This window comes from Oncorhynchus clarkii, chromosome 3, assembly GCF_045791955.1.
Source record: "Oncorhynchus clarkii lewisi isolate Uvic-CL-2024 chromosome 3, UVic_Ocla_1.0, whole genome shotgun sequence".
Taxonomy (NCBI): Eukaryota; Metazoa; Chordata; class Actinopteri; order Salmoniformes; family Salmonidae; genus Oncorhynchus; species Oncorhynchus clarkii.
In genome coordinates, this window is record NC_092149.1 from 25,511,706 (window position 1) to 25,526,758 (window position 15,053).

Here is a 15,053-nt window from a genome sequence, read left to right on the forward strand (position 1 = left end):
CAAGCTGAAAGGCAGCCATTCTAAAGGCAGCATAGTTCAGTCTTTGTACCTCTATAGACCAAGCTGAAAGGCAGCCATTCTAAAGGCAGCATAGTTCAGTCTTTGTACCTCTATAGACCAAGCTGAAAGGTAGCCATTCTAAAGGCAGCATAGTTCAGTCTTTGTACTTCTATAGACCAAGCTGAAAGGTAGCCATTCTAAAGGCAGCATAGTTCAGTCTTTGTACCTCTATAGACCAAGCTGAAAGGCAGCCATTCTAAAGGCAGCATAGTTCAGTCTTTGTACCTCTACAGACCAAGCTGAAAGGTAGCCATTCTAAAGGCAGCATAGTTCAGTCTTTGTACCTCTACATACCAAGCTGAAAGGTAGCCATTCTAAAGGCAGCATAGTTCAGTCTTTGTACCTCTACATACCAAGCTGAAAGGTAGCCATTCTAAAGGCAGCATAGTTCAGTCTTTGTACTTCTTTTTTCTTTCCATCTTTTCTTCTTTCTGTAACAACAACAGACCTGCTCTGATCTCTCCATTCTGCAAACAGGAAATCTGGGTCTCTTATAATGAAAACATCACACACACTAACACACACACACACGTACACACACATGCACACACATGCACTGCATGGCTTGTGATACATTTCTCTGGCCTCTGAGTGTAAGTGTTGAGTCTGTGCCAGGCTATGAACCAAAGCCAGTCCCTATACAGAATCACCCCACATCGAGTTACTCAGTCACACACACTGTACAAACACAATGCATGTACAGTTGAAGTCGGAAGTATACACACACTTAGGTTGGAATCATTAAAACTAGTTTTTCAACCACTTCACATATTTCTTGTTAACGAACTATAGTTTTGGCAAGTCGTTTAGGATATCTACTGTGTGCATGACACAAGTCATTTTTCCAACAATTGTTTACAGACAGATTATTTAACTCATAATTCACTGTATTACAATTCCAGTGGGTCAGAAGTTTACATACACTAAGTTGACTGTGCCTTGAAACAACATGGAAAATTCCAGAAAAGGATGTCATGGCTTTAGAAGCTTCTGATAGGCTAATTGACAACTGAGTCAATTGGAGGTGTACCTGTGGATGTATTTCAAGGCCTACCTTCAAACTCAGTGCCTCTTTGTTTGACATCATGGGAAAATCAGAAGAAGTCGGCAAAGACCTCAGAAAAGATTGTTGACCTCCACAAGTCTGGTTCATCCTTGGGAGCAATTTCCAAACGCCTGAAGGTACCACGTTCATCTGTACCAACAATAGTACGCAAGTATAAACACCATGGGAACACGCAGCCGTCATACTGCTCAGGAAGGAGGCGCGTTCTGTCTCCTAGAGATGAACGTACTTTGGTGCGAAAAGTGCAAATCCATCCCAGAACAACAGCAAAGGACCTTGTGAAGATGCTGGAGGAAACAGGTACAAAGTATCTATATCCACAGTAAAACGAATCCTATATCGACATAACCTGAAAGGCCACTCAGCAAGGAAGAAGCAATACAATACAGCCATAAAAAAGACAGACTACGGTTTGAAACTGCACATGGGGACAAAGATCGTACTTTTTGGAGAGATGTCCTCTGGTCTGATGAAACAAAAATAGAACTGTTTGGCCATAATGACCATCGTTATGTTTTGAGGAAAAAGGGGGAGGCTTGCAAGCCGAAGAACACCATCTCAACCGTGAAGCACGGGGGTGGCAGAGTCATGTTGTGGGGGTGCTTTTCTGCAGGAGGAACTGGTGCACTTCACAAAATAGATGGCCACATGAGGTAGGAAAATTATATAAATAAGGTGAAGCAACATCTCAAGACATCAGTCAGGAAGTTAAAGCTTGGTCGCAAATGGGTCTTCCAAATGGACAATGACCCCAAGCATACTTCCAAAGTTGTGGCAAAAGGGCTTAAGGTCAACAAAGTCAAGGTATTGGAGTGGCCATCACAAAGCTCTGACCTCAAACCTATAGAGAATTTGTGGGCAGAACTGAAAAAGGATGTGCGAGCAAGGAGGCCTACAAACCTGACTCCATTACACCAGCTCTGTCAGGAGCCAAATCCCACTGGGTCCTGACGACGGAGCAGTGGACATCGGTGTAGGTTGAGGTGCGGGCGGAGGTGATGATGTAGTATTTACATCCTCTCTCCCATCTGTCCATTGTTTGCAGCACGCGATCCATGGCTGTCCCTAGACTGTGTAACATGGTCGGGTGCTGCTGGACGCGCTCCTCTACTGGGAGAGAAGGGCTGGCTGCACCTGCTGACTCCATTTGAATGGTCCGTGATTCTGTCAGCGATTGGGTGCAGAGATGTAGCGGAGTCAGGCGCAGGACACAGGTTTGAGCAACACAACGGAGTTTACTCAAAAAAGTCAAGCAAAAATTCCAAATAGGAACATACATACACACTAGCACATACAACAAGCACTTATGACACCAACAATCACGGACAGAACAGAAATGTATGTCAGAGGGTTAAATAAGGAACGTGATATGTAATTGAAACCAGGTGTGTATGTAATACAGACAAAACTAAACTAAACTGAAACATGGATTGATGGTGACTAGAAAGCCGGTGAAACAAAGTGGTGATCCTAACTGACCTAAAACAGGGATTTTACTAGGATTAAATTCAGGAATTATGATAAACTGAGTTTAAATGTATTTGGCTAAAGTGTATGTACAACTGTACCTATGGGAGGAACGTGCACTCACTCACTCACTCACTCACTCACTCACTCACTCACTCACTCACACACACACACACACACACACACACACACACACACACACACACACACACACACACACACACACACACACACACACACACACACACACACACACACACACACACACACACACACACACACACACACACACACACACACACACACACACACACACACACACACACACACACACATAGGCACGCACCATAGGAGGTTGGTGGCACCTTCATTGGGGAGGACAGGCTTTTGGTAGTGCCTGGAGCGGCATGGTATCAAACACATGGTTTCCAGGTGTTTGATGCCATTCCATTCGCTCCATTCCGGCCATTATTATGAGCCGTCCTCCCCTCAGCAGCCTCCACTGGCACGCACGTATGCACACATACACCTACGGTAGAAGTGGGGTTGGGTTTCTCTGGAGTGTAAGACGGACAGATCCAGGACTTTGGAATGAGAGCGGAATTCTTCTGTTGGAAGTTTGGGTCCCTGAGGCTGAGCTGATGTTTGGACTGTACTTTTTTTTTGGTGTGTGTGTGTGTGTGTGTGTGTGTGTGTGTGCGGTTAGATCTGCCTGCTAAAAGCACACCTTAGCTTTGATGACTTGCAGATTGTGGTTGAAAGGCCAAGTGCTTTAACTGCTGTCCTCTTTCCTCCTCTCTGCCTCGTTCCCCCTCTTCCTTCTTCCCTCTCTTTCCCCTCTTCCTCATTCCCTCTCGTTCCCCCGTTCCTCCTTCCCTCCTCACCTCTACCTTTCCAACTGCCCCCCATACCCCACAGACAGCTAGAGGTCCCCCTTTCTCTACCGCCCCTTGTTACACCTATAAAACACACACACACGCATGCACGCACACTCACACTCACACACACACACACACACACACACACACTGGGGGCTAGGGTGTAATGTTGAATGTTGTGGTTTCAGAGGACCAGTAGGCTAAGGCACTCTCACTGACTGCAAAAACAGATGAACCACTCCTACATTCAATTTAGATACACGTTCACTTAAACACGCGCACGTGCACACACACACACACACACACAAGAACACACGCATATACAGACACACACACACACACACACACTCAATAGATCTATGGGAACGTTCTAGTATTTGACTCTAATAGTTTAACCATTTAAACAGATGTCACTAACGGGGTGCCCCTGTGTATGACATTCTAGCCCTCTATCAGCATCAAGACTTAACCTAGTCTGTTTTATTTGATGGATAGCCAGGATTGTATATTCCCAACAGATTAAAGGCTATCTGAGGAGGAGTTCTCAATTTGACTATTTCTAGTAAACTGGAGACAACCTCTCTGTCACAAGTTTTCAGAACCACATCAACCCTTATAGGTCCTGATCACATTTTTCTCATGACCTCCACTAGACCGATGAAACTAGAGAGCTCAGAACTCTTTCAAACAGAACTGCAGAGGTCAGAACTAATGAGCTTAACCAGTCCCATTGATATATTATCATAAGTAAACTTAGCCTCTGACCCTCAGCCTCATTGATATTAGCATGACTTACCTTAGCCTCTGACCCTCAGCCTCATTGATATTAGCATGACTTACCTTAGCCTCTGACCCTCAGCCTCATTGATATTAGCATGACTTATCTTAGCCTCTGTCCCCAGTCCCAGTGCTGTAGCAGCTTCAGAGCTTAGCTTAACCTCTGTCTTCCAGTGACAGGACTAGCTACATCTATGGTTGGGGGCATATTCTATATATCCCAGTCACTCCTATGTTAGCATTGTGTTAGCTTAGCTTAGTGTGTCTGGCAGGGAAGGCTTGCATTGATTAAGTTTCAGACGTTCAGTCAACGCTGGGGTGTGTCTGTGTGTGTGTGTGCGCGCGAGTGTGCAAGTGTGTGTGAGCGTGGTCTGTCTCATTAAAGTGCAGCTCTATTTTAAACAAAAACCCATTTAAGACTCCATCTTCAAAACACATAATCACAAATGAACTGAGTAGAGCAATGGACTAGTTAAGTGGCTGCTGCAGACTGACTGGTTGTATAAGGGACATGATTATAGTAAAGTGGCTGCTGCAGACTGACTGGTTGTATAAGGGACATGATTATAGTAAAGTGGCTGCTGCAGACTGACTGGTTGTATAAGGGACATGATTATAGTAAAGTGGCTGCTGCAGACTGACTGGTTGTATAAGGCACATGATTATAGTAAAGTGGCTGCTGCAGACTGACTGGTTGTATAAGGGACATGATTATAGTAAAGTGGCTGCTGCAGACTGACTGGTTGTATAAGGGACATGATTATAGTAAAGTGGCTGCTGCAGACTGACTGGTTGTATAAGGGACATGATTATAGTAAAGTGGCTGCTGCAGACTGACTGGTTGTATAAGGGACATGATTATAGTAAAGTGGCTGCTGCAGACTGACTGGTTGTATAAGGGACATGATTATAGTAAAGTGGCTGCTGCAGACTGACTGGTTGTATAAGGGACATGATTATAGTAAAGTGGCTGCTGCAGACTGACTGGTTGTATAAGGGACATGATTATAGTAAAGTGGCTGCTGCAGACTGACTGGTTGTATAAGGGACATGATTATAGTAAAGTGGCTGCTGCAGACTGACTGGTTGTATAAGGGAGATGATTATAGTAAAGTGAGGGAGTGTTGTTGTTGTGTAGCAGAGGGATCTGATTGGACCAATGGGAACGTTCTAATGGAGCTTGAATGTGCCGTGGGGTTTCTCGGTTGCGACACACACACTGTGTTCCTATTTGGATAGTTTCATTCTGAACCAAAATAGTGCTGCGAAAATGGTTGTATTCACAACTCAAAGCTGGTACAGACTAAATGTGTTTGTGTATGTGTGTGTGTCTATGTGTCAGTGTGTGTAAAACATGAGAGGTCTGTGCTTGATGAGATTGCTCAGACCATGAAATCAGTCCCATCTGTGGCGTTCTTTGAAGCTCATAGACTCTCTCTCTCTCTGTCTGTCTGTCTGTCTGTCTGTCTGTCTGTCTTTCTCTCTTTCACTGTAGATCTGATAGTGGGAGCATTTGGTAAAGGGGAGGTGTCGGTGTACAGGTAAGATATCTAATTCTCTGATTGGCTAGACTACATTGTTTCGTGTATCAGATTGGCTGCTAGTTTACAATGGTGAAATTAATTGTGTGCGTGTGCATGCGTGCGTTTGTGTAGGGCTCGTCCTGTAGTGTCAGTGGAGGCTGAGATGATCCTGACTCCTAGAATCCTGAACCCTGACGACCGATCCTGCCTCCTGACAGAATCTGATACCATGGTAACCTGGTGAGTACACACACGCATGCAAGCACACACGCACCCACACAAGCAGTCACACACATGCCCTACCTTTCCAGAAACACTACACCATGGTAACCTAGTGAGTGACAGACGTAAGACCAATAGGGTTCTTTATAGGCTATGTGTGTTGGCAGGGACAGAGACATGGTGCGTTTGGGCAGATTGACAGACAACACTAAATTGTGGAATTCAGTCAAAACAAACACGGCTGATTGAAATAAACCATCAGACTGGCTGGAGGAACGAGACAGGACACAACAACACATGTACTATTAGGGAGTTTTTATGACTGTCTGGGATTGTTGCTTTTTATTTTATTGAATAATTGTTTTATTGAGAGCTTTGGCCAGTTGAGTTGTTTTTCTGGTGGTTTTGGGGAGACTGAGAGGACGAGCGGTAAAGAGGAAGTTTTTGTTCTAATCATTGTTTTGTCCTGAGTGGTTCTGGTTGACAGGCATTTCACTGCTAGAGAACCCCAGTATGTTGTGTGTGTGTGTGTGTGTGTTATTGTCCCTTCTATCAGGAACAGGAAAGTAACTCCTACAGAGGGAGACCTGCACCATTAATATCCTGGAATCGAATGAGCGCATACACACACACACACACAAACACACATTAACACATACACACACAGACATATATACAGAAGAGAAATGTTTTTATCCTGTCTCAATCTCCCATGTATCTCTCTCTCTCTGTTATCCAGTCTCAGGGTAGATATTTGTGCGAAGGTGAGCGGTGTGGGGATCCCAGACTCTGTAGGTAAGTTGCTCTGACTGGGGATGAAGAGGGGGGAGGTATAGGTTTATGTATAAGTTATGCTGACTATATGAATGCATTGTTTCCACTGGCTAATGATGCTCTGTTGAATCTAAAAGGGATAAAGTAGACAATACACAGGGTTCCCTCCTGCACACCAGATGAGAATACACACACACTTCCACACAGGATGGGACCATATGGAACCCCTCCTCACTCTCTCCCTCCATCCCCCTCTCTCCTCCACCTCTCCCAGTCTTGAATGCAGAGCTGCAACTGGATTGGCTGAAAGGTGTGAGGGGCGGAGTAAAAAGAGTTAATTTCCTGGATTCCCATCAGCCCCAGCACACAGGGGTCCTAACTCTTGGCCACAGCCGTCCACACTCCTGCCTGAACTACACGGTCTACCTACGAGTAAGTCAAACACACTCCACTGCCAAATAATGGATTTGAGTTTTTTTTAGGCCTCCGTCCTTGCTGTGTTTGGACAAGATCCTCTCAAAATATCTGTCAACTCAACTGAACCTGTTTTTGGACCAGTTATTGTGTTATAGTGAACAAACTTTCTGTTACATGGTGTCTCCCCCCACCCCCCTTCTCTCTCTGTCACTCTCAGGGGGAGGATGAATTTAGGGATAAATTGACTCCCATCTCATTGGCTCTGAACTACAGTTTAGCCCCTCCTTCCAACCTGGACCTCCCCCCTGTCATCAACCGCTACAGCAGTACCTTCCTGCAGGAACAGGTGTGTGTGTGTGTGGGCTCTCTTTCTCATCCAATCAAGACCACTTACAGCATATGAGCACTGTTAGACTAGACCTAAATCCTCTCCCAATCCCTCTCTCCTTTATTTCTCAGGCGTATATTCTGCTGGACTGTGGGGAAGACAACGAGTGTATTCCAGACCTCCAGCTGTCTGCAAGCATGTAAGTATGTACTGTATCTAACATATGTAGCATATACGTCAACATTAATCAGTTACAGTCTCATTTAAATACAGCAGTTAAATAACCTTACTGATATAGGGGTGTGTTACGCCTTGTGGTGTGTGTTGTGCCCTGCCCTGTCAAGTGAGGCATGTTGGAAAGATTCAGAAAAGTCCTTGTCAACCTGTAAACTTTCAACATATGTACATACTCACACTCACACACATTCATATACACGCACACCCAAACAAAGTGTAGGACTGTGTTACAGCATGCAAGGAGAGAAGTTTACTCTCTGATTGTTTACATTAGCAAGCGTGTAGTGAGGCCTGTGTGTGTGTGTTTTTCTACTGTTTCCATCTGTATGCTATCGCCATGGCAGCCCAACAAAAACACCCTGTCATTCTCCTCTGACTGACACACACACACATATTCTGACCTCTACTGTTTGACATAGTATTGACTTGTTTTTTTCTCTCTCCTGGACACACACAAATACAGGGACCGTACAGAGCTGGTGGTCGGGGATGACAACCTGGTCATGTTGACCATAAACGCGGTTAACGAAGGAGAGGGGGCATATGAGACAGAGCTACACACACTCCTACCCCCTGAGGCTGATTACATAGGAGTGGAACGCAGGATAGAGGTGAGAACACACATTCACACACACTACCACCCCCCACACTGACCCTAGCCCAGCTCAACTAGACCCTACCGCCTTGCTGACCTCTTTACCATTACATTACATCCTGTTGACAATGTCAGTTTTTTTTTCTAGAGGACTCATAGTGTGTTTGTTTGTGAGAGATAGAGAGTAATGGGGAACTAAGATGGATGAGGTTGTTACTGTCAGAACATTCATCACTCTCTTCCTCTCCTCCCTTCCCCCACATATCACTTCTCTTCCTCTTCCACCCTCTCCCTTCCACCTCCTCTCTTCTTGCCTGCCCTCCACTCCTCTCCAGTCTCTATCCAGGTTGAACTGTGAGTACAGGATGGTGAATGACTCCAGACTGGTGGTGTGTGACCTGGGGAACCCTATGGTTGCTGGAACAGAAGTAAGTCCAACACACACACACACAAATGAACACACAAAAAATACACACACATACATGCCCCCACACTGACCTCCCCTTTACTTGGAAACATCCACTTCCTGTCCAAACAGGAAGCTGTCAATCAGATACAGCGGTGCTGATTGATATTTACCATGGTGATTGATCACCCAGATACCCCGTGCCCCACTGAGTCCCACACTCTGAAGCTGTCTGTGGGTATTTCTGTGTGTGTTAATCCGTTCGCCCCTTGCATGACACATCCAGGAAGCACAGGCTTTGTTAAGTAAAGAATGGTCCTTCCGACATGTAACTCTACCCTGTGTTTCTGTAACCAGTCTGTCTGTGTGTGCATGTGTGTTTGTGTGTGTATGTGTTTGTGTGTGTGTATATACTTGGCTACGTGCATAAGTGTGTGTGTGGTGTGAGCCTGAGAGCGGTATTTGTTAGCTCTAGAAGCGACACACAGCATTCTGATAAATCAATTATGTGATCATATTTCACTTCTGGGGTGCGGCTTTAGAGGGCTCCAAGGAGTTGAAGAGTGTGTGTGTTTGTGTGCGTGTGTGCACGTCAGCTCTCCTTCAGACCAGATGTGTCCCATACATACTTACCCTTGCCCCTTTGGACCTATAGGAATTCATGTGCTTTTATATAATAAACACACACACACACACACTTACTAATCATGCAGCCGGAATAACGCTTGTAGACCATTTTGAACGTATCTTTTTCTCATTCTAATATTTTTGAGTCAAGCCTCTAAAATGCAGACTGCACACTGGAGTGCTGCTACAGGCTCTTTGTGTGTCTTGACCAATCAGATTAATGGATAACGCAGGTCGGCATAAAGCTCAAGGCGCTCTCCACTTTCCTCTGGTATTTATTTAGCAAGCTGATAACACATCACTCCCGACAGACACAAGCAAAAACTCTTACATAAATGGAGCAGCCTTCCTAAACATTAGCGAGCTGACATGATGTGTTGCATGGAAACGAGACAATTTTTCGGTCTGATCAACTGTAGAATACTAACAGCAGCTGCATAGTCTAGTCTACTATGGGCCCTGTTCCTCTGGCCAGGGTAAACGAAGCGGTAATGTTGTGTAGGCTATTTATAGCCCATTTGTTTGTGAAATATAAACACAATAATATAACATATAAACACAATAATGCAAACTACATGATGCAAACCTACATAAAGCAAGCTCACCCCTGTGTTTTATTGTCCAATCGTGTTTCTTTTTCAGTGTCTGTCTATAGGACCCCCCTAGTCCTTCTTTAAAATATAATTCATATGAACAAGTACAAGGTTGCTGCAGTTTGACAGGGTTTTCATCCTCCCCAAGGCCAGGAGTTTTTTAAAACCATGTGACCTGATTAGAAAAACTCTGGTCCCATCATAGCCCATATTAAACAGATGAATCACGTCATACCGTATAAGGTCCAGAGTTTTACCTGGTTAAGTTACCAGATCAGGAAAAATTAAGGTCCTCAGAATTTTGTCTTCCGCTACACCACTCTGGGGCCTGTTGTGCCACCTCTGCCAGACAGTCAGCATGTACAATGTGAACAGAAACGGCCCCTGTACAGAGCCCTGTGGAACACCATATATAGCCTTAGAGCAATCAGAGGTCTCACTGGCCAGAAAAACAAATAGATACATATCTGTTAGTTTGGTCGACAGTGTCAATCCCTTCTCTTACATCCCTTCTCTTACAAGGAATATGAGAACAGTCACAGAGCCATGGTCGATGGCTGGTCGATGCATTAGATCAGGTCGATGGCTGGTCGATGCATTAGATCAGATCTATGGCTGGTCGATGCATTAGATCAGGTCGATGCATTAGATCAGGTTGATGGCTGGTCGATGCATTAGATCAGGTCGATTATATTAGAACAGGTCGATGGTTGGTCGATGCATTAGACCAGGTCGATGGCCGGTCGATGCATTAGAACAGGTCGATGGCTGGTTGATGCATTAGATCAGGTCGATATATTAGAACAGGTCGATGGTTGTCGATGCATTAGAACAGGTCGATGGCTGGTCGATGCATTAGATCAGGTCGATGGCTGGTCGATGCATTAGATCAGGTTGATGGCCGGTCGATGCATTAGATCAGGTTGATGGCCGGTCGATGCATTAGATCAGGTCGATGGCTGGTCGATACATTAGATCAGGTCGATGCATTAGATCAGGTCGATGGCTGGTCGATGCATTAGAACAGGTCGATGGCTGGTCAATGCATTAGAACGGGTCGATGGCTGGTCAATGCATTAGATCAGGTCGATGGCTGATCGATGCATTAGAACAGGTCGATGGCTGGTCAATGCCTTAGAAAGGTTGATGGCTGGTCGATACATTAGATCAGGTCGATGCATTAGATCAGGTCGATGGCTGGTCGATGCATTAGAACAGGTCGATGGCTGGTCGATACATTAGATCAGGTCGATAGCTACTCGATGCACTAGATAATTTCCTTGACAAACTCTGTCTCTGTACTATGGTGGGTTTTACAGTAGATCCAGATTAGACAGTTTTATAGTGGTGGTGGTGCTGTTCAAGACATGGGAGAGAAGCGACAGGAAATACATGTTTTCCAGATTTGGGGAGAGAGATATATTTGGGTCACTGTCTGTCTCTCTCTCTTTCTCTCAGCCTGGGGACCTCAGTGATTTAGACTCATTTGGTCTTTCGTCATCTCTGTTGAGTTTTACTGATTCTCTCTCTGATGTACAATAAAGTCTCTTTGACTTTGGAGTCCTAATGAGTTTCCGCCCTCAGGCTTCTCCCTTGTAGTTTTAGCGCGTGTTTAAGAGTTTCCGGCATTGACTAGTGTCTGACCTGTTGCTCATGACAACATTATTACACACACACACACACAAATGCAAGAAGCCATTATCATAATCATGGTTATGAACTAAGCCCTCCACATGGTGTGAGTTAAGCAAGGGTTGAGGGGGGTTTAACTGGGGTCTGAAGACTAGAGGGAAAGGGATCTGGTCTGTCTCAGCCCACAGATCTGTACTGATCCTCCAACTGAGACACACACACACAATACAGATACGTAACCCAGATACACATACCATGGCCAGGTTCTGGTTAGTTTTAACAAAGGGAAACTCTACATGGGGTTAGAAGGCTGCTCGGTTTAACTGAACACTTACAGATGTCACTGACAGACTTTGAATTGTCTCTTTCTGTCTCTGTCCCTCTCCCTTTGTCTCTCTGTCCCTCTCTGTCCTTCTCTCTTTGTCTCACTGTCTCTGTCTCCAGGTATCTGTAGGTTTAAGGTTTGCTGTCCAAAGGCTGGATGATGCCGGTCCTCACATTGACTTTGACCTACAGATCCACAGGTGACAGACACACATGCAAAGGCATGCAAATACACATACACACACTGCGGAAGAGCTGTGACACACATAACTGTAAAAAGGAACCTCTGTCAGAATTCTGAAGATTTCTGTGGCTTTCCCAAACAAAGAGCGTCGAGACAGATGGCCGGAGGGAAACAGACGACACAAAACATTGACTGTTCATCTCGCCACAAACACACGCTCACTCACTCATCTACTCACACGCGCACACATGCACACGCACACACACCATACATCGTCAGGCCATGGTGCAGACTCTACATCCAAACATCTTTATTGACTCATGTGTGTCTCTTATCTTACAGTTCAAACAAAGACAACTCCAAGAGCAACCCAGTCAGTCTGTCTCTCTCCATCTCTGCCAGAGCTCAGCTAGACCTGAGGGGGTGAGTGATACATCTTTGTTCTGATTGATCTTTTCTCTAACCCTGTGACATTAGAATATCTTTGCTGTGTTTGATGCACTTTGTTGTCATACAGTGTATCTCTTTGTCTTGTGCCATGTAGGTGAGACAGGCTCATTTAGTTTTCTGTATTTCTATTGCCTAGTGTGGTTGTCTGTGTATGTTTCTATGAATAGATCTCTGCTAATCATGCACACATGAGCCAGTGCTAGTGCTCCTTCGTCACATACACGCTTGCACACACATACACACACGTTTGATTTACTATCGATGTGGGGAACAAAACATTGATTCCCATTCAAACTCCTTTTTTCCCTAACCGTTAACCTAACCCTAACCTTAATGCTAAGCTTAACCCCTAACCCTAAAACGAAACCTTACCCTAACCCTAATTGTAACCCTAACCTTAACTCCCAAGCCTAAAATAGCTTTTTTCCTTGTGGGTTCTGACAAAATGTCCCCACTTGTCCGAATGTTCCTTGTTTTACTATCCCCCCACACACACATACACACTTCAAAGCCTGGACCCCAGAGTGACTTGGCTGGTTCTAAGGCAGTTGTACACACAAACAGACAGTGATCCGTGGGGGGCTGTGGGTGTGGGGGGCTGGAGGTTAAGGTCCAACCGGCGTTGGGTAAGTTGTGTTTGGCAGCGAAGTGGTGAGTGGCTTGGTGTTCACCCCCCAAGTTGTCCTGGATGTTGCATATCATTTGTTCTCCATATAATTTGTTCTCATACTCTCTCTCTTCTCTTTATTTCTCTATTGCTCCTCTTTTTCTTTATTTCTCTCTTTCCCATCTCTTTCTCTGCCTCTCTCTCTCTCTCTCTCTCCCTTTCCAGGGTGTGTCATCCCTCTCAGGTGGTTCTTCCGTTTCCTCACTGGGAGCCCAAAGAGAAGCCGGTCAAAGAGGATGACGTAGGACCCCAGGTCACACACATCTACGAGGTACATACACACACAGTAAAAGCAGTAGCCCTGTAAGTGCTGTCTGCTGTCTGATCAAAGGCCTCCTGAACAGTGGTAATTACTGTCATAAAGGAAGAGAGAGAGAAAGAAAGAGCGGGGTGGAGGGATACGAGGGGGAATCAGACATACACTTAGAAATGTCCTTGTTTTTGAAAGAAAAACAAAACATTTTGTACTTTAAAATAACATCAAATTGATCAGAAATACAGTGTAGATATTGTTAATATTGTAAATGACTATTGTAACTGGAAATGGCAGATTTTTTAATGGAATATCTACCTACATAGGCGTACAGAGGCGCATTATCAGCAACCATCACTCCTGTGTTCCAATGGCCCGCTGTGTTAGCTAATCCAAGTTTATCATTTTAAAAGGCTAATTTCTTTTTTGTAACAGTATTTTTATTGGAATTTCACAATTTTCACCCATATTAAGAGATACAACAACAGAGACAAAGCACACAAAACAAAAAAAAAAGCACTCACTTACACATACCTACGCATATATATATATACACAGTGCCTTGCGAATGTATTCGGCCCCCTTGAACTTTGCGACCTTTTGCCACATTTCAGGCTTCAAACATAAAGATATAAAACTGTATTTTTTTGTGAAGAATCAACAACAAGTGGGACACCATCATGAAGTGGAACGACATTTATTGGATATTTCAAACTTTTTTAACAAATCAAAAACGGAAAAATTGGGCGTGCAAAATTATTCAGCCCCCTTAAGTTAATACTTTGTAGCGCCACCTTTTGCTGCGATTACAGCTGTAAGTCGCTTGGGGTATGTCTCTATCAGTTTTGCACATCGAGAGACTGACATTTTTTCCCATTCCTCCTTGCAAAACAGCTCGAGCTCAGTGAGGTTGGATGGAGAGCATTTGTGAACAGCAGTTTTCAGTTCTTTCCACAGATTCTCGATTGGATTCAGGTCTGGACTTTGACTTGGCCATTCTAACACCTGGATATGTTTATTTTTGAACCATTCCATTGTAGATGTTGCTTTATGTTTTGGATCATTGTCTTGTTGGAAGACAAATCTCCGTCCCAGTCTCAGGTCTTTTGCAGACTCCATCAGGTTTTCTTCCAGAATGGTCCTGTATTTGGCTCCATCCATCTTCCCATCAATTTTAACCATCTTCCCTGTCCCTGCTGAAGAAAAGCAGGCCCAAACCATGATGCTGCCACCACCATGTTTGACAGTGGGGATGGTGTGTTCATGGTGATGAGCTGTGTTGCTTTTACGCCAAACATAACGTTTTGCATTGCTGCCAAAAAGTTCAATTTTGGTTTTATCTGACCAGAGCACCTTCTTCCACATGTTTGGTGTGTCTCCCAGGTGGCCTGCGGCAAACTTTAAACAACACTTTTTATGGATATCTTTAAGAAATGGCTTTCTTCTTGCCACTCTTCCATAAAGGCCAGATTTGTGCAATATACGACTGATTGTTGTCCTATGGACAGAGTCTCCCACCTCAGCTGTAGATCTCTGCAGTTCATCCAGAGTGATCATGGGCCTCTTGGCTGCA

At 44.6% G+C, this 15,053-nt stretch overlaps 1 protein-coding gene across 1 annotated transcript in view; it reads left to right on the forward strand.

The window, feature by feature from the left end:
• LOC139391708 (integrin alpha-8-like) overlaps positions 1-15,053 on the forward strand; it is a 63,497-nt gene that overhangs the window by 30,993 nt on the left and 17,451 nt on the right. The window contains exons 14-24 of the mRNA XM_071139193.1: positions 5,744-5,789; positions 5,904-6,011; positions 6,733-6,788; positions 7,042-7,199; positions 7,402-7,530; positions 7,644-7,711; positions 8,213-8,360; positions 8,680-8,772; positions 12,047-12,126; positions 12,453-12,533; positions 13,393-13,498. Coding sequence (XP_070995294.1) covers positions 5,744-5,789; positions 5,904-6,011; positions 6,733-6,788; positions 7,042-7,199; positions 7,402-7,530; positions 7,644-7,711; positions 8,213-8,360; positions 8,680-8,772; positions 12,047-12,126; positions 12,453-12,533; positions 13,393-13,498 — 1,073 coding nt within the window. The remainder of the gene's footprint in view (positions 1-5,743; positions 5,790-5,903; positions 6,012-6,732; positions 6,789-7,041; positions 7,200-7,401; positions 7,531-7,643; positions 7,712-8,212; positions 8,361-8,679; positions 8,773-12,046; positions 12,127-12,452; positions 12,534-13,392; positions 13,499-15,053) is intronic.